The sequence below is a fragment of the Pan troglodytes genome, chromosome 4 (genome assembly GCF_028858775.2).
Source record: "Pan troglodytes isolate AG18354 chromosome 4, NHGRI_mPanTro3-v2.0_pri, whole genome shotgun sequence".
Taxonomy (NCBI): Eukaryota; Metazoa; Chordata; class Mammalia; order Primates; family Hominidae; genus Pan; species Pan troglodytes.
The window spans coordinates 34,694,913-34,720,186 of NC_072402.2; the positions used below are offsets into that span (position 1 = coordinate 34,694,913).

Below are 25,274 nucleotides of genomic sequence, written 5' to 3' on the forward strand. Positions count from 1 at the left end.
GTGCTGGGATTACAGGCGTGAGTCACTGCGCCCAGCAAGGAACAGTTCTTTTGAAATCTGTGCATGTTTATCCAGAGATTCTTACAAGAACTGCTTTCATCCTCTCCAAGTCATCCCTCATCTGAATCACATGTCTCAAGGTCATTCTCCACCCTTTTGCCCGGAACTCTCTAGATCAAGCTGCTGCCCACCAGGAAGAGGGTGACCCTGTGATGCGTGAGGTGCTGGCCAGTCTGCCCCGGTGCATGCTAGATGGAGTGTGTGTGTGTGATTGTGGATAAAATCATTGATAGTCATATAGGTGGAAGGACTCCTTCCCTCTCAGCAGAAAGGAAAGACTTCCACACTGACTGGTAGTTCCTTCCAACAGTTCTGTATGAAACGCCTGTCATGTGCCAGGAACCTGCTTGCCACTAGAGGTATAAAGATGAAAAATGCAGGGTCTTTGCTCTTGAGAAACTTGTAGTTTAGTGCTGGAGACAGATATATTAATAGTTTCTAAATAATATAGTAAGTGAATAGAGAGCTGTAGACTCTAAGTAATGTGGGAGCCCAGAGGAAGGGCCCTTCAGGGTTCACGAGGACTCGCTGCAGGAGGGGCTATGAGAAGAAAGTTGGGAAGGCGAGGAATTGCGTAGCAGTGAGGGTGAAGGCACGGAGGCATGAACCAGCACACTGTGTGCTGGGAAGCCACCAACACAAGAGTATTGCTAGAGAGAAAATGCAAGGTAGAGGGAGGCGGGAGAGGAAGAAGGTAGGATTGTGTCATGGAGGCTCCCTGGGCCATGCCGAGAGGCTTGGCCTTTCTTCTGTTCTTGATGGGAGCCATTGAAGGATTTTGAGCAGGGTTGGGGCATGACTGGGTTTGCACTTAATATGGTCACTCTGGCTAGAGGGAGAGAGACCAGGCGAAAGGCGAGGGGTGCCTAAACCAGGCAGTGATAGTGGGGAGAGACAGGAGGGAAAGAGTTTAAAAATACACACGAGATCACACCAACAAAATAGGGTCACTGATTGGCTGTGGGGAGAAGGGCGAGGAAGAAGGAGCATAGGCTGACTCCTGGGTGTCTGCTTGGAGCAGCTGGTTAGCAGTTGTGCCATGAACTGAGATCATGGATCTGAGGGACAGGGAAGGGCAATTTTTGGGAGGTAGATGATGAGTTCAGTTTTAGGCATATGGAGTCTGAAGTGCCTGTGGACATCCAAAAGGAAGAGACCACAGCTGGGGAGATTTTATCTGAGAGACAACCGCTTAGAGAAGTAGTTCAAATGAAGACAACCTGCAGCCCAGAGGGTGCTGGGCCAAGAACAGAACCTGCAAAGCACAGGCATCTAAGAGAGGATCCAGAAAGACAAACCTACTAAGGAGACCTGGAGGGACTAATCAGAGGGGTGCAGGGAGAGCTGGAGAGAGCAGTGTCACACGCCAAGGCAGCAGAGTTACAAGAAGAAATAGTAAGTGGTCAACTGCGTCCCAGGAAGTGAGGAATAAAACCTGTCTACTGGACTGGGAATCAGGAAGGCATTGGTGACACTGGCAAGTGTGGGGTTAGAAGAAGTGTGGGAGACACTTGGATGACCTTAATTACTTAGAGGAATAATGGGATGAGGGACAGTTTACCATAACCTTTATGTCATATGCACAGGCCAAAGTAAACACTCCTATCACCAGGCTTGTTTGAAGCACATGTACAAGGATGCGGGGGGTGGGGAGGGAAGTAGAGCTGCGAGCCTCATGGCCCCAACAGCCCGAGTGTCATCTGTTGCAGGACATGTGGACAGTGAGGGACACAGTGGCCATTGCAGCTCTTAGAGCAGCTTGGCTAGTTCAGAGCCTTTGCTTTTGTGGAAAACTAAGGCATTGTGTCCCACAGCAGCACTAGCATTTAGCAGGAACTCACTTCTCTCAAGGTGTTTTCCTTCACTCCAGCCATCCAAGGTGGAACTTGCTCCTCTCTGGCCTCTGGACCCAGCCCCACAGGAAGCAGGAGGCATCCATCGGCCCACTCACCCCAAACCATCCACCCTGGAGAGAGCTACCTCCTCCCACCGGACTTACTCCTAAAGGCGAATTGCTAGGAGCTGGCCCTATGCATTGGCTCATCTTTCTCTCATAGTCAGTGGTTGCCCCAGCACAAAGCTGCTCTTTTTATTTTCTTATCCAATACTTTTTTTATCCAGGTCTGTAACCAAGTCCTCTGACTTTGCAGAACCATCCTTCTGCTCTCTATCTTTGTGAGTTCAATCGTTTTGATTTTTAGATTCCACAAATAGGCGAGAACATGTGATATTTGTCTTTCTGTGCCCTACTTCTTTTGCTTGACATAATGACCTCAGTTCCATCCATGTTGTTGCAAATGACAGGAAGTCCTTCTGTGTTATGCTGAATAGTACTGTAACAGGTCTATAACCAAAACCTCTGACTTTGCTTTTCTCAGCTTGCCGAAGCAAGGTAAATAATAAACAAAACGAGAACTGTAAAATGGGAATAATAAAGGTACTTACATAATGGGTTTATGGGAGCATTAAATGAGTTAATATAGAAAGTGTCAGGCATGCAGAAAGTGCTGTCATTTCTATTATTGTTTGAGAGGTCCCCTCCACAGGAGGAATTAGAGCCAACAGTTAAAGACAGATGCTTCTCAGGAACTATGCTGTAAAGGATGAAAGAAATAGCCTGGAGCTACAGGAGACCCTCAAAGTCAAGGGGCATTGTTTTTCAGGCTAGGAGAAATTTGGTCATGGTTCCAGGCTGATCAAGATGATTGATGAGGCCTGGCGGTGGCTTATGCCTATAATCTCAGCACTTTGGGAGGCTGAGGCAGGTGGATCACTTGAGATCAGGAGTTCGAGACCATGGTGAAACCCTGTCTCTACTAAAAATACAAAAATTAGCCAGGCGTGGTGGTGCACTCCTGTAATCCCAGCTACTCGGGAGGCTGAGGCAAGGGAATTGCTTGAACCCAAGAGGCAGAGTTTACAGTGAACCAAGATTGCACCACTGCAGTCCAGCCTAGGCCACAGAGCCAGATTCTGACTCAAAAAAAAAAAAAAAGAGATAATTGATAAAAATAATTATTGAGGAAGAAGTTAATTATAAAAGAAAGATAATTCATGTCAAATCTGTACTTTAGACACTGGGAAATTGTTGTCATGTTTTTATCTTGGAGGAATGGGGATCTCTGCTACCCTGAGCTCCCTTGCGAGGGTTTGTCTATTGGGAAGGGTTGCTAGGATGGTGACTGAAGCTGTCTTCACACCCCCCTCAAGGTAACATGAGCCAGGTAAACATGGGTGGCTGCACCGGCTTCTTCTGGTGTTGTGCAAGTTGCACTAATAAGTGAAATGAGCAGCAGACAATTTGTCTGCACAACACTAACAGTACTTTGAGTACTGGAGATAGTCTAAATTAGTAACAGGCAGACATGACAGTCATTCAAATATAGAGATAAAACAATTGCAATTGACTTGAGTTTCAGTGTGTTACAAAGTTGGCCAGATTAGATTTACATCTACATGTCTAGTTTGTAGTTCAATTTCAAATTATAGATTTTTCTCAAAGTCTTCTTTTATCATCTGCTTTGTTTAATCTGCCCTAACTTATTCTACATCCTTTCACATAAAACAACTTTTAACCTAATTCCACTGATCTGATTTTGTTTTTGGAAATTTTACTAACTTCCATGCCAGCAAAGGTGCCAGAGAACTTAAAAGCAATTCATCTTAAAGAATGTAAGAGCCAGACTCTGACATTTAAAGCTGCTGTGTAGTATGTGATTTCTCCACCTGCTGCTCCTTAGATCTGATGGAGTTGGTTTTTGACAGGACAGTGTGTGTTCTAAAAGAAGAGAACCAGACCATCTCTGTTCTTGTACCATGTTTTTAGAAAACCAGGGGTTTGTGTTGGTTATAAATACCAAACATAAAAGATTGGAATATTTTTCAAGATGTTGTATGGTGGAAATGCATATTATTAGAACAGTGAGAACACTGAATCCAGATCATATCCTTGCGGAAGAAAAGAGATGAGATTAGTTTTGTAAAAGCAGGATATTTCTGGAATGTGTATAAGCATGCACATCTCAGAAGTACTACTGGATCATTATTTGCAAGCTTGACATATAGGGGAAAAACTTAAATTTGAAAGCATTTTAATTTAATTTTTGAGTAAGAAAATCAGATCTTAAGAGCATTATCATGGTTAATTTTCTGGATATGCAGAAAGAAAACTAGGGCTAGCATGACCTCAATTCAGGTCAAAGTTCCTAATCTACAAATGTAGAGTGAATGTAAAGTTGTCAAAGCAGGATGATGACACAGTACTTTAAGAACATCCAAAGTACACGTATTGAACTTGATCACTCAAAGCCAGCAGATAGGGTGAGTTCTGTTTACTTAACCCAAACCAGAACTGCGAGCCTGAATTGCTCTCTGAACCTGGGAAAACCCTATTTTTTCGTTGGTTGTAAATTAACTCCAAATAAGCAAACTTCTGCACCAAAGTCATCTAACTCAATATATTTCTGCATACGTATCATAGCTGATGCTGGTGCACGTATAACCTCACCTAGCACCTCCCTCTACAGGTTCCAGTATATACTGTATGTGTCTTCATAGGAAGTATGTGGTTTCTCTTTAAAGTTATCCCTCAGAAAAGAAGGAGCTGCTTTATATTTGAGTCTTTACAATGTCTCTCATGAGGCCTTCTCTTAAATTTTTATTTATAATTATCTAAAAACTATTTTTAAAGAGATAGTACATGCACAGGGTAAAAAATGCAAAACGCATAAAAAGGCATATAGTTAAAAAGTAAGTCTGCCTACCGTCTCACTTCCCACCTTCAGAGACCGTCACTATCACACACACTTCAATTTTTGTGGGTACACAGTAGGTGTATATATTTATGGGATACATGAAATACTGTGATACAAGCATACAAATGTGCAATAATCACATCATGTAAAATGGGGTATCCACTCCTTCAAGTGTGACAAACAATCCAATGATACCCGTTATTTTTAAATATATAATTAAATTATTATTGACTGTAGTCACCCTGTTGTGCTGTCAAACACTAGGTCTTATTCATTCTTTCTAACCATATTTTTGTACCCATTAACCATCCCCACCCTCCCACTACCCTTCCCAGCCTCTCATAAGCATGCTTCTGCTATCTCCATGAGTTCAATTGTTTTGATTTTTAGCTCCCACAAATAAGTGAAAACATGCGATGTTTGTCTTTCTGTGCCTTATTTCACTTATAATGATCTCCAGTTCCATACATGTTGTTGCAGATGACAGGATCACATTTTTTTATGGCTGAATAGTATTCTGTTGTGTATATGTATCATATTTTCTTTATTCATTCATCTGTTAATAGACAGGTTGCTTCCAAATTTTAGCTATTGTGAACAGGGCTGCAACAAACATGGGAATGCATATATCTCTTCAGTATCTTGATTTCCTTTCTTTTGTGTGTATACCCAGCAATGGGATTGCTGGATCTGATGGTAGTTCTGTTTTTAGTTTTTTGAGGAACCTCCAAACTGTTCTTCATAGGGGTTGTACTAATTTACATTCCCACCAACAGTGTATGAAGGTTCCCTTTTCTTCACATCCTTACCAGCACTGGTTATTGCCTGTCTTTGGGATAAAAGGCATTTTAACTGGGGTGAGATGATATCTCATTGTAGTTTTGATTTGCATTTCTCTGATGATCAGTGATGCCGATACCTTTTTATATGCCTGTTTGCCATTTGCATGTCTTCTTTTGAGAAATGTCTATTCAAATCTTTGGCCCATTTTTTAATCAGATTATTAGATTTTTTTCCTATAGAGCTGTTTAAGCTCCTTATATATTCTGGTTATTAATCGCTTATCAGATGGATAGCTTTCAAATATTTTCTCCCATTCTGTGGGTTGTCTCTTCACTTTGTTGATTGTTTTCTTTGCTGTGCAGATGCTTTTTAACTTGATGTGATTCCGTTTGTTGATTTTTGCTTTGGTTACCTGTGCTTGTGGGGTACTGCTCAATAAATTTTTGTCCAGACCAATGTCCTGGAGAGTTTCCCCGATGTTTTCCTATAATGGTTTTATAGTTTGAGGTCTTAGATTTAAGCCTTTAATCCATTTTGATTTGATTTTTGTGTATGGTAAGAGATAGTGGTCTAGTTTCATTCTTCTGCATATGAGTATCCAGTTTTCCCAGCACCATTTATTGAAGAGATTGTCCTTCCCCCAATGTATGTTCTTGGCACCTTTGTCAAATATAAGTTCACTGTGGGTGTGTGAATCTGTTTCTGGGTTCCCAGTTCTGTTCCATTGGTCTATGTGTCTGTTTTTATGCCAGTGCCTGGCTGTTTTGCTTACTACAACTCTGTAGCATAATTTGAAGTCAGATAATTGTATTAATTTATTTTAAACAAAAAATGTGCCATTTGAGTAAGCAACATTAGCCTGAAAACAACCTCAATAAATACTAGTTTGGGATATGTATAAAACATCTTCTAATAAAATCAATTTTAGAAAGAGAGAGAAATTGAAAGGGATTAAGATTGTGTATTTCTTTCAAAGATCACTTTAGAAAGTGATTCCATTTTGATTCTAGCAATATAGTGGATTCATTGTTGGGTAAAATCAAAAATTTCTGGAAAAATATTTACAAACATCTTTGCAAACACATCTCAGCAGGCAGAAAAATAAGAGAAAACTTTGAAGTCCAGAAATGGTGAGAAAACACAAATGCCGCAGTGCAAGGAAGCATTGGGGCTGGCATTTGTTCTGGAGGACCCAGCAGGTGCCTGAAGACATACAGCTTGTGTGTAATGGGCCTGCTTGGGCTCAGGAGACAAAACCAGGCGTCCATGTGAGGGAGAAGGTTGGATCAGGGAACCTTCCTTGGTGCTGGAACCTCCAAAAGGTCCCTCAGTGAGTCAACCAGAAAAATTCCACCCTCCAGAGAGCCTTAGCCTTAGGTGGAATGGGAAAAAAAATTCTCTCCCTTTGAGAATTCAATCACAAGTGCATCCTCATGCAGATTTGGATCCTCAGAAGTCACATGACCTGTCTGGGCTAAAACAGAACAAGTAAACTTTAGTGTAAAGTGGTGCTGTGTTGTAGGACCCCAGGGGATCTGCAGCTGCAAATGCAGCTCCTTTGTGAAGAAATGACTTGAAAGCCAGCTCCCAAGAATTTCCACAGAAAAAGATCCAAGCAATATGAGATCCTAGTGAAAAATCATAAAAGATATAAATAAAGCAAGGCTTCAAGATCTAGAAGTGACACCAGGCCCCACAAAGTCTGAATGAGGCCCACAAAGCAGATAATGAATTTATCAAGTAAGATGAAGAGGCTTAATATGTTTTAAGAAATAAAAGAGTATCAAGAATATAATGCAAGAACAACAACAAAAAAGATAACCTAGAAGGTTTAACAAAGAAACAAAGACAATTTCTATAAAAAAGAATATATAATAATTAAAATTTGAAACTCAGTGAATGAATGAAACAGCAGATAAGACAAAGAACTGGAAGATAGATCTGAAAGAGTTAACTAGAATGCAGCCAGATAGACAAAGAAATGGGAAATATGTAAGGGAAGTTAGGAAACATGAAGAATGGAGAGAAATGTCTAACATGCAAAAAAATTCTCTGGAAATGAGACAAGCAATATTTGAAGCAAATGATATAAAGAGACATTTCATGAAGAGGTGACAAGAATACTTAATATACATGTAAAAAGATGTTGGAACTCATTAGTAATCAGGAAAATGCAAATTATAACCAACGTGAGATACTCTTCCACACCCACCAAACTGGAAATAGTTGAGTGTCTGATACTTCTAAGCAAAAATGGGGACCAGTGGGGACTCTCATCAACAGCAGACAGAAGTGTCAGTACAACTATTTTATTACCTAAAATATTCTGTTGAGAGTAAGGACTATGAATGTTAAGGAAATCAGCTAAGTTAAGTTTATTCATTCATTTCATTTAATAAATATTTATTGAGCACCTATGTTCAGGAATTATATGAGAATTTTAAAAATCCGTAGTCCCTGCACCAAAAAGCTTAGGACCTAGTGGGTCACATAATAAAAGGGCACACAAATAACATAAAACTATAGCCATGAAAGAAAGATCCTTCGAGAGACCCTGAAGGTGGGGCTGAGCTGTGGAGGTCAGAGAAGGCTCCACTGAGGAAGTAATGACCAACGAGGGGGCCACAGAGTACGAGTGAAATTGAAGACACAGGTGGTGGTGGCCAGGGGGATTGCCGTAGACAGCAGGGATGTGACAAATGCCCTGTTGTTGAAGGTAATACTTCCTCAGAGGAAGTGAAAAAAGACCAGCGTGGCTGCAGCAAAGGGAGAGGGAGAGTGAGGCCAGACCAGGAAGGCAGGGCTTGCAGGCCATGGGAAGGATTTGGGGTTTTATATGAGAACAATGGGTAGCTACTGACTTGTTTTAAGCTGGGGACTGAAACGATCACTGGAAATAAAAAAAAAATAAAAGAGATCATCAATTAATTATAAATCTAAAAATTACATTAGGAAGTGGAGTTAAGGGTTTCTGTGACTACCCTTCTGGATCACCAGCTGTGACTATGCCGAGAGGAGCAACAGTTGCTGGGCATATCTTCCCTCTCACACTGCAAGCTCAGCTCTGCCTCTGACAGTACAGCCAGGATGGTGTCCCAGTTTGTAAATCCTTTCCCCCTCCTCCGCAACAATAGCATGTGAGATGGAAACCTAGCCGGTGGTTCACTTCGTGATGCAAAAAGCATAATTGAATACATTTTACTGCTTTGCAGCCAGAGTAAATGATTTTTCCATTGTTAAGAGTAAAAACCGATTTGTTAGTAAACGGAGCAGATATGATTCAAAAGAAGCAGAAAGCTAGGCGTGGTGGCTCACGCCTCTATTCCCAGCACTTTGGGAGGCTGAGGCAGGCAGATCACCTGAGGTCAGGAGTTCAAGACCAGCCTGGCCAACATGGTGAAAACCGTCTCTACTGAAAATACAAAAATTAGCCAGGCGTGGTGGCACGCACCTGTAAGCCCAGCTACTCGCGAGGCCGAGGCAGGAGAATCGCTTGAACCTGGGAGGCTGAGGTTGCAGTGAGCTGAGATCGCACCACTGCACTCCAGCCTGGATGACAGAGTGAGACTGTCTAAAAAAAAAGAGAGAGCAGAAGGACATGAAGAAGTATAACAGATTGTGTCTTTCCTGCTTGTGACTGCAATCATTACAAACAGTTTCCACAGGAGGCCACATTTCCATTCTGAAGGTAGTGTTTCAAGCTTCCTGGTGTCTCTGGTCCTTTGTAGCTCAGATTCCTTTATTTTTAACAACTTTATTGTGGTGTAATTGACAAACAATGAATGGCCCATATTTAAAGCATACAATTTGATAAGTTTTGACATAAGTTTACACCTGTGAAAACATCACCACAATCAAGATAATGACATATCCATCACCCCCAACATTTCTGCCCTTTCCTGTCCTGATCTGTCCCTACCCCACCACAAACAACTCAAGTTTCGATGTAACCATTCTTTTAGTCAAAATTCCAATAGACTTATTTTATAGGCTAGAATACAATCTCTAAAAGGCCCTTTCTGATTATCTTAACCCAATTCACTGCAAATATTCACCATTAAGATAAGAGTCACTCTGTAGAACCTGTCAATTTGCTCAGTCTTAAGCCTTTTGGAACACTTTAATTTTTCTATAAATCCAAGTTGAATGTACTGCCAGGAAGGAAAAGCTGGAGCCCTAGGGCCTATGGTTCACTCCACCATCATTAATGTTTACATCCACCTTTCAGATCTCATTTTTGATGAAGAGGAAGGAGCGGTTTCTACAAGGGGCACCTCCGTTCAGAGCATTGAACTGGTCCTCCCACCCCATGCCAACCATCACGGAAATACATTTGGTGGCCAGATTATGGCTTGGATGGAGACAGTGGCTACTATTTCTGCAAGGTTCTTGGTTTTGACCTTCGGCATATGATTTTGGGACCAGTGAGGAGAAAATAGAAAGGGACTGAGATCCAGTTCTTGGGATAGTCAAGAAGTCAAGGAAAGGACTGAGGAAAATGTTGCCTTTTATAATGATTTCTAAATCATTTACTTTCTTACTTTAGGCTTAATCTGTCCTTTTGTTTGAAGGTGAATGTTTAAATATTTTGGTTCAAAAATAAAAATGAGATGACAGTTTTAATACTTTATTCTGAATTATGAATATTGATCTTATGAAACTGCAACTCATTGTCTTGATAGCTTATGACAAAGTAAATGCAGAACAGAAATAGAAGACAGGCTTCACACTTAAAAATAATCAGTCTAGGTTGGGCATGGTGGCTCACACCTCTAATCCCAGCACTCTGGGAGGCCGAGACAGGAAGATTGCTTGATGCCAGGAGTTCAAGGCCAGCTTGGGAAACATAGCAAGACCCTGACTCTACAAAAAAATTTGCTGGTGTAGTGGTGTGCACCTATAGTCCTGGCTAGTTGGGAGGCGGAGGTGGGAGGATCACTTGAGCCCAGGGATTCAAAGCTACAGTGAGCTATGATCACACCACTGCACTCCAGCCTCTCTATAAATAAGTAAGTAAATAAATAAAGTCAGTTAGTTACAAACCTTTTTAAAGACAATTTACAGTTAGGTCTGACCTTTAAAGGTGCTGGTTAAAAATAATTATGGCCAAAGAAATAATTGAAAAATAGGAAAAGAAAGAAGAGAATATTTAGAATACTTTTAAAGACTCCTCAATTTCAGAAAGGTTATTTTATTCTTAATGGAAAGATGTAGGTAACTGAGCAGTTTTAGGGAACACTCTGTACCCTGTAAATGAATTTGAATAGGATCTGCCCTTCTGACAATTTTCATAACCATTGAAAATTTTTAAGGTTGTATTTCCCTCAAATTAAAATAATTTTATTATTAATATGTCTATAGTTATGACTATAGTTACAAACCTGTCGTTATCCTTTCTAAAAATTATGCACAAATAAGAGACCTTGCTTTTAAAATGAGATTGTCATTCTTAGTGACAGTGAAGCAATTGGACATGTTCTATTGTAAAGGCTTATGGCAGCATCTGTTCGCTTGGTGTTGGCACAGAGTAATTGAATGATGACTGGGAATCTAAAATGTAGAAAATTATGGAAGTAACTTTCTGAAATTAAATATTATATATAATTATTTCAAAATGTCATACACACAAAAATTATAAAATGTGTATCTCCTAGCCTTTCAGGCTTTATGTAGCAATCCAGGTAATTTTTCTGTGAGGGGAAAAAACTTATCTTTTGATCTGTGGGTGAATTTGATTAACTGTAAAGCTGAGGAATTGTGTGAGGACACCTGCCTTCACTTGGACCCCACTCCAACCTGGATCAGAACTTCTTGGGACTACAATCATGAGCTATCAGGATGACTATAATTCAGAATAGAACAAAAAGCATTGGTTTGTTGTTCCAAGGGACTTCCACAGGAAACGAGACAAGAGTAGGACGGTTACCAAAGGAGTAGAAGCATCAACATATGGGTAAAGACCCCACTGCTCGGGGACATGGTATTTCCCAAAATATTGGCAGGTAGCGTGCAGACCTACCTTCAACCCACATAATCCAGTTATTTATTTCAGTCAAATTTAAAGAAATGCTTATTTGAAGACTTGTCTGTGCATTTGTTCGATGAATGAATGTGTGATCGCTTTCTTCTCTCTCCCTCCCTTTGTCTCCCCAGCCGCCTGTGTTGGGCTCATCCCTTTCTGAAGTCCGTAGATATGTTTAAGTTCCGGGGACCATCTACAGTTGGAGATCGTCTTGTCTTCACTGCCATTGTCAACAATACATTTCAGACCTGGTAAAGTGAGCCCTTAGGCTGCTATGAAGAAATTTAAACTTGCACAAATGTAATTTTTAATTTCAGCCTGGAGGTGAGTATGGGAACTACTTGAATGAAATTCCATTTTTTTCATGCAATTTTCAAAATCCATGAACATATTTTTAACCCTTTGTTCTGCTTGGGGCCTTTTCACAATTAGTAAATTGTGAAGGACTGGTTTTTGTCTTATAAGGGTAGCCGTATGTCCCAATTGGCCCAAGTTGGACCTGGTTTGTACCTGTCATCCCTGCATAATTATTAACTTTTCCTTTCAGTCCCAGTGACTAGATGGTCAATCAACTCATAATGGACCTGGTATTACCACCATGAAATCCAAACCACTTCCCAGTTATTTTTATTATTCTTGATACACAATGAGAAGATTTGATTTAGTATTATTTTCTTTTTAAATGTAAAAATGAATATCTGTGTTTCCTGTCTAATTACAGTGTTTGATTATTTTTTAATTACAGAATTATTGTTTTTAGGGAAGAAAACTTAACTTTGGCATAATTTAAGCTCTCCCCCACATTGCCAAAATATGTTCTTGAATGTATATAAAGCCTTTCCTGGCCTTTTTCCCACTTGAAAGTGGGGAAGTAAAATGGAAATGCTCTTAGGGGCTTGTAAAAAGCAGCCCATTGACCTGAAAATGGATTTTAATAGTTGCACAGGTTTGCTGATAACAAACAAGAAAACCCAGGCCCTTATCCTCCTGTTGCTTGGAGGAGGTGGCAGCAGTGGGCAAGGAGGGCCTGATGGGTCGAGATCCTCTTTGCCCACCGCCCTGCGTCACCCTTCACAGTGTTGAAGTTGGAGTTCGCGTGGAGGCCTTTGACTGTCAGGAATGGGCCGAGGGCCGAGGGCGTCACATCAACAGTGCTTTTCTCATTTACAATGCTGCTGATGATAAGGAAAATCTCATCACGTTTCCCAGAATCCAACCCATTTCAAAGGTCAGTTATTATCACACGAGGTTCAATAGCCAGACCTGTGAATAGAGAGCTCTACCTAGAATCTCCTCCCACCGGCAACAACCTCTTTGGCTCTTTCCCTTTGGTTTTCTCTCTTTTCAGCATCACAAAGTGAAGTGGGCTTTTTTCTTTTCCTTTTCCCCCCGATCACTCTGATCATTTGTTCAAATGATGGAAGCCCTGAAGACCTCACCTCTACCGGGCCACACACTGCTGTGGGTAGGATGTCACCTTCTATGTCCTGTTTCTGGGTCTCTTCTCTCACTTCCTTAACTCTAGCTCTTGATGCTGTGCCACGTTCATGGAAACCATATCTTTCCCTCAATCCTAAATTACCTGATTGCCAATGTTAATTTTTTCTAAAAACTCTGTAGTGAGAATTAAGTATAATTCTGGTAACAGGAATGTTAATAATCTCCACTTTTGAAAAAAGGAAGAAAATAGCTGCAAAGATTGCACCTTTGTCAGTGCCACTGCCCTTTGTGGATTCAGCACAGAGGCTCTGACTTGATGAAGTCAGTTCATGGAGAGACACCGCATCTCAGTTAGCCCTTTTGACTGATTTAGGAGAAGGATACTTAAGGATTATAGCACGAAGATAGTAGATATTTTATTTTATTGATTTTACTTTGTTTTCGATTAAAGGATGATTTTAGACGCTATCGGGGAGCTATTGCACGCAAGAGAATTCGCCTAGGCAGGTAAGAAACATAAGGTGTAATGATTTTATGGAGTCTTCGTTAATCTGACAAATTATATAAGAGCCCCTCTCTGGGTCTCTATTCCCACGTAACGGAAAAAGAGAAGGTCTGATGTTTCCTGGCCGCAAAGGCTGACTACTGACTTATGGAAATAGTTCTTCCACGTTGTTCCACTGATATCCATGGCTGATAGAAGTTCAAGAAAGTATTATGGTTATCGTTGTGTGCTAAATGCAGAGAAAAAAACTGTCATTTAACACTTTAATTTTTTTTTCCAGAAAATATGTTATTTCCCACAAAGAAGAGATTCCACTTTGCATACACTGGGATATCAGCAAGCAGGTGATGTTTTGTGATTTGGAGCTCTTCATATAAAGGTCTCATCATTACAAAAATGGAAATCCCCTTGCCTAACTGGCCTAGGCTGTGCCTACGCAGGCTATGTGAAAAGGTGGATTATATCAGCCAGTCATGTCAAAATGAAACAAAACCAGGCTATCAGTTACTGCTTACCAATCGGCAGTTTAGCCTTGTTTGACTTCTTACAGTTCCCAAACTACAGACTCAGGATGCTCTGCCATCAGATATGTTCCAGAAGCATGGCACAGTGCTATCCGGTATCTCACCGTGACTTGTGCCCACCAGCTTGCATTTTTATAAAAACAATAACAAAGTAGTAGTCATTTGAATATTTTTAACCATTAAATGTAAAGAGAAATCCAAGTTTACTTATTACACATTGATTATCAATCATACTGAAAGGTAGTCTGTCTTTGCTCAGGACACCAACTAAAATGATACGCAGTTGTTAAGTATACAGTTACTTTGTCTGAATTCTGAATTAAGGGTTCAAGATAAAAAGTATATGTTACCTGTAGCTTAGTTCTTTTTACTTTTGTTTGGTTTTTTTTTCGTTTTTGCTTTTGTTTTTGTTTTTGTTGTGTTTTTTTTTTGGTATTTTTTTGAGACAGAGTCTCACTCTGTCGCTCAGGCTGGAGTGCAGTGGCGCAATCTTGGCTCACTGCAACCTCCGCCTCCCGGTGGCGGGTTCAAGCGTTTCTTCTGCCTCAGCCTCCAAGTAGCTGGGATTACAAGTTTGTACTACAACACCCGGCTAATTTTTGTATTTTTCGTAGAAATGGGGTTTCACCATGTTGGCCAGGCTGGTCTCAAGCTCCTATCCTCAAGTGATCTGCCTGCCTTGGCCTCCCAAAGTGCTGGGACTACAGGCATGAGCCACCTCACCTGGCCTGTAGTTTAGTTCTAAACTCAACATTATCACTGGGACTCAACACATACCTCCTCCAACAGTGCCCATTTTTTAAGCAGAAAATATATGATCACACATCCATGTATTGAACACATAGCTTTAAAAATATTTCTATTCTAGGCATCCCTGAGTGACAGCAATGTGGAGGCCCTCAAAAAACTGGCAGCCAAAAGGGGTTGGGAGGTTACCAGCACTGTGGAAAAGGTAGGACACTTCCAGGTATTTGCATAATCCATCGCCCATCACAAACGAAAACTGTGGTGGTGGTGGTTCTACTGCTTCTACTGCGGCTTTTAAGAAGGTAACAAAATCTTTTGAGGAAACTGTTTCTAAGACGCAACCATCTTTTGAGGAAACTGTTTCTAAGAGGCAACCATCTTTTCAGCCCTGTCTCTACAAGCTGGTTGATTTGGAGTCCTTCAAATATACCCAACATGCTCCTACCTCTGAGCTTAGGTTCTCACATCCCGTCTCTCCCTCCTTCTCTTCTCCATCTACCCAAATCCCACCTGATCTAGATCAGGACAGATGCTTCTCCATAAAGCCTCAACTGCCACACTTGACTTAAGGACTTCTTTTTCTAGTAACTGTCATGACTTCTTTGAAATTAATTTTTTTGGTCGAGTGTGCTGGCTCACGTCTGTAATCCTAGTACTTTGGGAGGCCAAGGCAGGAGGATCCCTTGAGGCCAGGAGTTTGATACCAGCCCAGACAAAACAATGAGACCCCATCTCTACAAAAAATTTAAAAAGTAGCCGGCTGTGGTAGCAGACACTTGTAGTCTTAGCTACCCAGGAGGTTGAGGTGGGAGGATCACTTGAGCCCAGGCATTTCAGCCTCCAGTGTGCTATGATTGCATCATTGCATTCCAGTCTGGGCAATAGAGCAAGACTCTGTCTCTAAAAATAATAAATAAATAAATAAATAATTGGTCAGTTAATTATACACTATCTCGTGACATTTCTTCCACAGCTACCTCAAATTAATATTTAAGCCTTACATGGAAATTTAACTTTTTACACATGGTCTTCTTTCCCTAAGTACATTATAAACCTCTTAAGAAAGAGGCCTTGTCTCGACTTCTTTGTATCTCTCTTAGGACCTATTACAGTGTTTTGCATGCCATCAGGTTTAAAGAGACATACATCATTTGGATCATAATTTTATCTATTTTCAGAGGCTTTTTAGGAGACCCTCGGAAGCTCATGCCCACAATAACTAGACTGTAAGCTCCCTGAGGGCCGATCTGCTCACCACTACACCCAGACCATAGGAGCGCCTGGCACTTCAGAGATGCTCACTAATGCCAGCACTTTGGCTACGTTCATATTTCAGTATGCACTGATTTTCATCATCAGTGAAGCAGCAGCCTATGAAATAGGATGACCATATGTCCTGATTTTCCTGGGACAGCTCTGGCTTACACCTGTTGTCCCATCATAATTATTAACAGTCTCTTGGTGTTCCAGTTTGGATGATAAATTATATTGTTACTTTACCTTTAAATCTAAGTAAATTCAGATGCTACTTCATTGATTCGTTTCAACTCTGACTTTGACTTCTGAATGTTCTGTTTTTGGTTGTTTCCTTTTATGAGTTCTCTGTCCTCATTATTAAATCCTTTAGAGGTCTTCCTTATCCCATTTGGATCCAGTTAAATTTCTGTCTTTGCCTGGTTCAGTGATGCAGAAACACAGGTTTAACTAATGCATTTGTTTATCTTTCATAAAAGATGCTTCACTACTTTGTTTTCTTTTACTATTATAAAACCTGCTTCTTTCATCATTGCTGGCATCTGAGCATTCATGAGCAGCAGTGGAAAGAACAAATTCATGTCTGGAATGAACTGAAAGAACATATTTAGTGAAGTCGTAGAATATATTAAAACTGCAGTTCTTTGGGAGGGTGTGGCCCAAAGCATACCCAAATGAATTTGCTGGTGTTGTGGGAGAGCTATCAATGATGAATTCTTCATTCTTATATAGATAGTTACTAGAGGATATTGTATAAAGTAATATTCTTGTGTTATTTCCATTGAATTTGAATTTCTCCTTTAAAGATTATACTTATGATAAAAATCTGATTTTAAAAATCTGATAAAAGATGTTTTTGAAGAGTTTTCCTCCTCTTCTCTCCCACGTTTTACAGCTTATATGTTTCTAATTTCAAAATATGACTCTAATTTTTTCTGTCACCTTTTAGTGGAATAATTCTTACAACACAGTTGTCTGTTAAGAATCATACTTTTGGGCCAGGCTCAGTGGCTGACGCCTGTAATCCCAACACTTTGGGAGGCCGAGGCAGGTGGATCACAAGGTCAGGGGTTCAAGACCAGCCTGGCCAAGATAGTGAAACACTGTCTCTACTAAAACTACAAAAATTAGACAGGGGCAGTGGCAGGCGCCTGTAATCCCAGCTATTTGGGAGGCTGAGACAGGAGAATTGCTTGAACCTGGGCTGCAGAGGTTGCAGTGGGCCAAGATCGTGTTACTGCACTCAAGCCTGGGCAACAGAGTGAGACTCCATCTCAAAAAAACAAAACAAAACAAAAAACAATCATACTTTCTGGGCAGGTGCGGTGGCTCACACCTGTAATCCCAGCAGTCTGGGAGGCCAAAGTGGGTGGATCACTTGAGGTCAGGAGTTCAAGACCAGCCTGACCAACATGGTGAAACCCCATCTCTACTAAAAATAAAAAATTAGCTGGGTGTCATGGCGGGCACCTGTAATCTCAGCTGCTTGGGAGGCTTAGGCATGAGAATCACTTGAACCTGGGAGGCAGAGGTTGCAGTGAGCTGAGATTGTGCAGCCGCACTCCAGCCTGGGCAACAGAGTGAGACCCTATATCAAAAAAAAAAGAATCATACTTTCCTCAAAGCCGGGTCTGACAGCATCCACCTGTAGTCCCAGCTACTCGGGAATCTGAGGTGGAAGGATTGCTTGAGCCTAGGAGTTTGAGGCCAGCCTGGGCAACATAAAATGACTTCATCTCTAAAAAAAAAAAAAATCATGTTTTTTCCAGGTTTTCAATATAAATTAGATGGTAAAAATCTAAGATTGTAGTATATGTGATGAAATTGGATAGGGCTTATGGTTTTAATTCATTTCATGTTTCATGTATAATGATAGAATTAATTGTAGTAGTAATACAAGGAGCAAAATGTATATTTTGGAAACATCACACAGGTATGTGAAACAGCTGAAGAATAATTATAAGGTCGTTTATTAACAAGTGAGAGATTACAGTGCTTAAACCATAAAAGTCAGCTCTTACAGGCAATTCCAAGAGAAGACAGTTATATAGGGAGAACTTTAGAGAGGAGGCCATTCTTACCTCCTTGAAGACAGTGTCAGGAGTGGATTGCTGAGGGAGAAGTAGGGCTTTCTAGGCAGTGGGTAGTTTAAGCCAAGTTCTCCTGGTGGAAATTAGCATTGAGTAGGAGACTGGCCTGACAGGAGTAACTTTTTATTTAAGGAAGACCTGGGGATGTACTGGGAAAATTATGATGAAAGCCAGAATGACATGAACCACCTGAAAACCTTTACACAGGACAGACCCCTAGTATAGGAAACAGACCAGAGGGGAGCTATTCTCATGGAGCCAGGGGAGGGGCTGGGCCCAGAGCTCCGCCCTTCTGACCCCCACCTGCTTGGCCCCCGTGGTCATCTCCAGATACCTCCAAGGAAAATGAAGGCTCCCCTAGGCTTCTGTAAAAACCACTTTTGCCCTCTTTACCACAGTGTAGTCTCCATAACATATTTGTCAATAGATGGTACAAAAATTCTCAAATTTTTAGTTGTTTCCTCTTGTACTGTTTGTTTTTTGAGACAGAGTCTCACTCTTTGCCCAGGTTGGAGTGCAGTGGTGTGATCTCGGTTCACTACAACTCCCCCTCCCGGGTTCCAGGGATTCTCGTGCCTCAGCCTCCCAAGTAGCTGGGACTACAGGCATGTGCCACCACCCCTGGATAATTTTTGTGTTTTCAGTAGAGACAGGGTTTCACCATGTTGCCAGGTTGGTCTCAAACTCCTGACCTCAGGTGATCTGCCCGCCTCGGCCTCCCAAAGTGTTGGGATTGCAAGCCCTCTTATACTATTTGTATAAGACATTAAATTCAAATTCAAAAAGAATCTTATTAGAATGAAAACAATGATATCACTAATAAAATGTTAGCAAGCTCCAGCAGATTTTGAGCCTGCTTGCTTTAAGCTTCATTTCATAGAATGAAATTCTCCAACCATCAAATGATGAAGAAAATGTTTGAGTTGGCGTATTAGTTCATCCTCACATTGCTATAAAGAACTACCTGAGGCTGGGTGATTGGTAAAGAAAAGAGGTTTAATTGGCCCACAGTTCCACAGGCTGCACAGGAAGCATGGCTGGGGAGGCCTCATGAAACTTACAATCGTGGCAGAAGGTGAAGAGGAAGCAGGCACGTCCTACATGGCTAGAGCAGGAGGAAGAGAGAGGGGGAGGTGCCACACACTTTCAAACAACCAGATCTCATGAGAACTCACTCACTATCACAAGAACAGCAAGGGGGAAGTCCACTCCCATGATCCAGTCACCTCCCACCAGGTCCCTGCTCCAACACTGGGGATTACAATTCGACATGAGATTTGGTTGAAATCACAAATCCAATCCATATCAGTTGGTTACAAATAAATAAATAAATTGAATCTCTATATTCCCAAATGTGAAAGGTAATTCATTTTCTTGGAGAATTGTTCCTGGAAAATTTTTTCACTAAGCAAAAGCTGGCCTTTATTAGCAGGGTTTAGAGAGAACCAAAACTAACTACTGCATTTCCTTGTCTGCTTTGTTTGCATCAATATCATTGATTTATACAGCAGGGCAATGGGGACTTTCTGCAACCCTCACCTTCTAGGGGAAAGATCAAAATCGAATTTGCTCATCCAGTACTGTACCTGACATTGGATAAGTCAAGTGAGCTCTGTAAGGGCAGAACTCAGTGGTGGTTACAACTTAGCTTGATGTTTGGTTTGGCTCCAGGATAGGAAGCAGAAGCATGTGACTGCAACCTGGGGAGCAGACCCCCCAGAAAAGTGCTGTATTAGTTTCCTAGGGCTGCTATAACAGAGGACCACAAACTGGGTAGTGGACACATTAGAAATCTATTGTCTCACAATTCTGGAAGCTGGTAGTCTGAGACCAAGATGTCAGCAGGGTTGCTTCTTTCTGAGCCTGTGAGGGACAATCTGTTCCACGCTTGTCTCCTAGCTTCTGGTGATTTTCTGTCAGTCTTTGGCATTCCTTGGCTTATAGAAACATCACCAGATCTCCACCCTTGTCATCACATGTGTTCTCCCTATAAGCATGTCTATGTCCAATGTCCCTTTTTAATAAGGATGCTGGTCATATTGGATTAGGGGCCCATCCTACCACAGCACAACCTTATCTTGACTAATTACATCTGCAAGAGCCCCATTTCCATATAAGGTCAGATTCTGAGGTACAGGAGGTTGGGGCTACAGCATATGAATTTGGGGGTGGAAGGGTAGAGACATAATTCAACTCTTAATAAGTGCTCAGCACAATATTGCATCCCACTCCATCTTGTTCCACCAGAATGGAGCATGGCTGCCCCAAGGGCAGATTAGGACTGGCACTATGGAGTTCACCCTGGCCACCTGCCCTCAGCTCCTCTGAGATTGCAGAGCCCCAGCAGGCCATCCTAGAGCCACTTACCTACCAACCACTGATTGGATGACTGATGAATCTGATAATCTCTCTGGATATACACCAATGAAACTCCTTCAACTCCCCCTGTGCTGGGGGCAAAGTTAGGCATGCCCATGCTAAGTAGGGTGTGTCTCACCAGCCACCTGGAGCCCCATCCGTAGTTTTCTTGGTGTTTGATAAGTGCTCACAGCCTCAATCATGTCTTCCTTTGCAGGCTGGATTTAAAGAGAGGCTTGGAACCAAGTTCAATTGGAGAGGTTAAATGGTGTAAGCAAATAATCACTTGTTTCCTTTCTGAGCAGCTTGTAGTTAATTTCTCATTTTTTCATTCTCTTATTGATGATATTTATGTTTAAATAAAGCCTTCTCCTTTACAGCCTGATTTTTTCCATCTGCTTGATTCCTGCAGTGAAGTCCTAACCCCATATTTGTTTGTTTTCTCACAGCTTGTTGCCATGGGAATGGTTATAAGGTAGCAAATTTCAACACTAACTTCAAAGTATCCTGAAAGAGATAAAGAAAACGGGAAGGATAGAAATGTGTTCTTAGCTGAACACACATCTCTGATTATTGTCAAAAACACAGTAGAAGAAAAGCTCAGAGTAGCAAGGGATGCATTCATGCTTAAGTATATGTCAAATGGCTCCCCAAGACAAGCCTCCTCTTACCTAAGGAATAATGTGCATTAGGAAACCAGGAACTGGCCTTTCAGAAGGATGATCCAGCCACTGTGATTCAGAAATGAAAGGATGCTTCGTGCTGAGGAAATATGGTGCTCCAGGGACTCTGCTAAGAGGCTGAGATGGTTCTAGAGGTGGTTGATTCAGTTCCTGGATCCCCTTGGCCCACTTGAAGACGTGCCTGACATCCTGGGAAAGTGTCCTAAGCTATAGCCTTGACTCTGCTCTTTTGAGGGAGATGAGGTGCTGACCTGCCTAGCAGTCTGGTGATATTTTCTTTTTTTCCTCAGTAGAGGCAGGGAAACATCACAAAGAGACAAGGAGAGAAAGGCCTAGGGTTTTACATTTTTCATGAGAAAAAAAAACTGTTGTGCAATAATTAAATAGCCCACCCTCAAGTCACATATTGTTTAGAGGACACGAGACTACAGCATCCTGGACAGACCTCTAGACATCCCAGTATTTGAAGAGAAATTGCCATGGGGCTTCAATTTCATCCAGGAAATAAGATGCCTTAGTTGGTGCAATTGGTCTATGACTACATATGTATGCATATGGTTTCTAAAGTAAAAGCATCAGTTTTCTTTCGTAATTTAATTTTTTTGTTGTCTTTTAGATAAAAATATATACTCTGGAAGAGCATGATGTTTTATCTGTTTGGGTTGAAAAGCACGTGGGAAGTCCAGCACATTTGGCTTATCATCTCTTGTCTGACTTTACAAAGCGACCTTTGTGGGACCCCCATTTTGTGTAAGAACAAATTTAAAAATTTTTCTCAATCAACCTTGACATAATGTAAAAGACGATCTCCATATTGCAGTCCATCTCCATCGTCCAATGTGTGACCCATTGTTTAAAGAGTATTTTTCGAAGTTTGACCCAGCATAGCACTTTGGGAGGCTGAGGCAGGTGGATAGTTGAGTCCGGGAGTTCAAGACCAGCCTGGGCAACATGATGAAAGCCCATCTCTATAAAATACACAAAAATTAGCTGGACATGGTGGTGCATGCCTGTAGTCCTAGCTACCCGGGAGACCCAGGTGGGAGGATTGCATGAGTCTGGGAGGTCAAGGCTACAATGAGCCAAGATCACACCACTGCACTCTAGCCTGGGTGACACAGGAGACCCTGTCAAAAATTAAAATAAAAATAAAGTTTGCTCTGGACAGAATACTGCATCAGGTGATATTGAGAGACACAAAACAAAAATTATACTCACTTATCATCTATATTGAGTTGACCTGCTTTACCCACATCTATTGTAATTCTACCAGTAACTTCAAGGTCAATATTATTTCCATTTAAGAGGTTCTGAGACTTGCCAAGATTGCACAGGCAATAAAGTGATGGAACCCAAATTGGAACCCAAGTCTGTCATGCTCTGAATTCTACACTCTTCTACTTTAATATGCAACCTCATTGCTCTTGAGGAAGTGATTATCCAGTTGTCCTGCATACTCTCAATATTTCATTGGCAGTTCCTTACTTTTCTGTGAAGCAACCCTCCCTGGTGAGAAGCTAAGAGAGCAAGCTGGGTGAGCCCCAAGGTGAAAGGCATGCCTTCCTGCTCCCCCTCCTGATGATGTCCCTGCTTCTATTAGCCTACATCTCCCACTCCTGCCACTCCCTGTCTCCTGCATCCCTAATCCAATCTCCTCCACTCCCCGGCCCTTTCCTGGAACACAGTACAGAGCTGTGCACCCTGCCAACTGCACTGACGAGACCAGCTGCACTGGGGCCCAGCCACCTTGGCTATAGCACCCCGCAGGGCTTCATGGCCCACCTTGTTGACACGGAAGAGTTGATGAGATGGGCTTCCTATGTGTTAAGCGTTTCCTAATCTTGACAAGATAGAGGCTCATCTTCAAATTTTCTAAAACTCACTGTGATAGAGATTTAGAAATACCATGTAACATATGATTTAATACCACTAAAGTGAAACATCTCTGAGGTCACGTGTTACATTGGCACAGATGCTAGAGTTGAAATGGGAGGAGTTCCCTTATCCTCCTCATAGGGCCTGCGACAAGGGTGTGGCTTGTTTCTTCCGTGCTGCTCAAACCCCTAGAGGGATCATGCAGACACTTAAGTTGCTTAAGTCGTGGGGAGTGTTTTTGAGCTCTGACCCCACGGCAGCATCTAGGGTTGACTGTTTATGGCTTCTGAAGCCCCAGTGGGTGTGTGTTACGATGCGCTCTTTCAGTTTTGCTGTCTGCAGGCAGCCTGTGTTAATCAGCTCGATTAGACCCTCTGCCTTATTGCAAGAACAGAGGGCTTTCTGTATCCTGGATTCTTGCGTTAGTGTACTGGAAAAAACGGCTCACGCGTGGCCTTGGAGGATGGGTGCAAGGTTTTATTGAGTGGTGGAAGTTGCTTTTAGCAAGATGGATGGGGAGCCAGAAGGAGGATGGAGTGGGTAGGTGGTCTTCTTCTGGAGTCAGGCTGCCCAGCCACCAGGCTATCCTCTGACCACCCCTGACTGAATTCCATGTCTTTCCACCATCGATGGTCTGCCAGCGTCTGCTGGTGTCTGGCAGTGTGCTCCTCTGTTCCTCTCAACATCCAGCCCGCTAGGGTCTCGGGTTTTTTATGGGCACAGGATGTGGGGTGCAGTGGGCCAAAAGGTAACTTTTAGGGTGTGAAAACAGAAATGCCTGTCCTCATTTAGGTCTGTGGGCACAGGCCCGAGGGTGGAGCCCTCACCAGGGACCCTGCCCTTCTCTACCCAACATTTCCCTGCCCACCTCCCGTATCAGAATGATACATCATGGTTAATGCTATCATAATAAATCATTCTGAGAGAAGAGGAACACTTCTCAATTTTCTTGCATCAATTTAGTAGATACTCTACCAGTACAAGCTTTTAGGAATAACAATGCCTAAACTTTGGTGTTATGCTTTAAAAATGTTTCTCCTACTATCTCTATGTCACTTGACATTCCAGCCAAATTGAACTTGAACAAATGGGGGAATGAATGAATGAATTCTAATCCAACTAACTTTTCTTGTACATGTACTGTGATTCAGGACTATGCCAGGTGTTTTCACTGAATCCTTGCAATAACCCCACGTATCATTATCTAAATTTTACAGATGAAAAAATCAAATGACTTGCCTAACACAACTTATGTAGCGAGTAAGTGGCAATCTGGGAGTCAAAAGAAAGTTGTGTGACTCCAAAGCTAGTGCGGTTTCCAATATACCACATATCTTTATCTATATTAACAATCCTTCTTGGACTGACTATATGATTTACCAGTCCTCACAATGTTTTTACTTGATCCTGGAGAAAAATAATTTTGTGTAAAACAGCTCAATGCCTTTCACTGAAGTATTGAGAATTATGAACTTGAAGTCAGATGGCCACCATCCTCTATCACTTGCAGAATTATTCCTTCTGATCAAAGAGCTCTTGCATTTTTTGTTTGTTTGTTGTGGCTTTTTTTTTTTTTTAAGATCTCACTGTGTCACCTAAGCTGGACTGCAGTGGCACAGTCATGGATCACTGCAGCCTCAACCTCTCAGGCTCAAGTGATATTCCCACCTCAACCTCTCGAGTAGCTGGGACTACAGGCATGTACCACCACACCCAAATAATTTTTTAAAAATTTTTTATAAAGATAGGGTTTTGCAAGATTTTGCCCAGGTTAGTCCTGAACTCCTGGCCTCAAGTGATCCTCCCACCTCAGACTCCCAAGGTGTTAGGATTGCAGGCATGAGCCACTGTGCCTAGCCTCAAAGAGCTCTTCTAAAGGCAGACTTGAGCAATAATGCTGGCTTTTAGGGAGATGATTAGGTGAGCTGAAGGGGCAAATATGGATACAAATAATGAGATTATGTAAGCAAATAAGGGAAGTGAATGCCTGAGCAGGTAGAAAGTATACCTGCTTTCCACTGTTCTATATACACAGGTCCTGTGAAGTCATAGACTGGGTGAGTGAAGACGATCAGCTGTATCACATCACCTGTCCTATACTGAATGATGACAAACCCAAAGACTTGGTAGTACTCGTATCACGAAGAAAACCCCTCAAAGATGGGTGAGTATATGCAGT

General features: G+C 41.7%; 1 protein-coding gene across 3 annotated transcripts in view; it reads left to right on the forward strand.

Moving 5' to 3' along the window:
• Positions 1 to 25,274, forward strand: part of ACOT12 (acyl-CoA thioesterase 12) — a 64,219-nt gene that overhangs the window by 36,478 nt on the left and 2,467 nt on the right. For 2 of the 3 annotated variants that reach the window (XM_517670.7, XM_016953052.4), the window contains exons 6-13: positions 9,826 to 9,982; positions 11,751 to 11,870; positions 12,697 to 12,847; positions 13,511 to 13,566; positions 13,845 to 13,908; positions 14,957 to 15,040; positions 21,837 to 21,970; positions 25,131 to 25,259. In XM_517670.7, the coding sequence (XP_517670.4) occupies positions 9,826 to 9,982; positions 11,751 to 11,870; positions 12,697 to 12,847; positions 13,511 to 13,566; positions 13,845 to 13,908; positions 14,957 to 15,040; positions 21,837 to 21,970; positions 25,131 to 25,259 (895 nt within the window). The remainder of the gene's footprint in view (positions 1 to 9,825; positions 9,983 to 11,750; positions 11,871 to 12,696; positions 12,848 to 13,510; positions 13,567 to 13,844; positions 13,909 to 14,956; positions 15,041 to 21,836; positions 21,971 to 25,130; positions 25,260 to 25,274) is intronic. The other variant, XM_009448919.5, reaches the window with a different exon arrangement.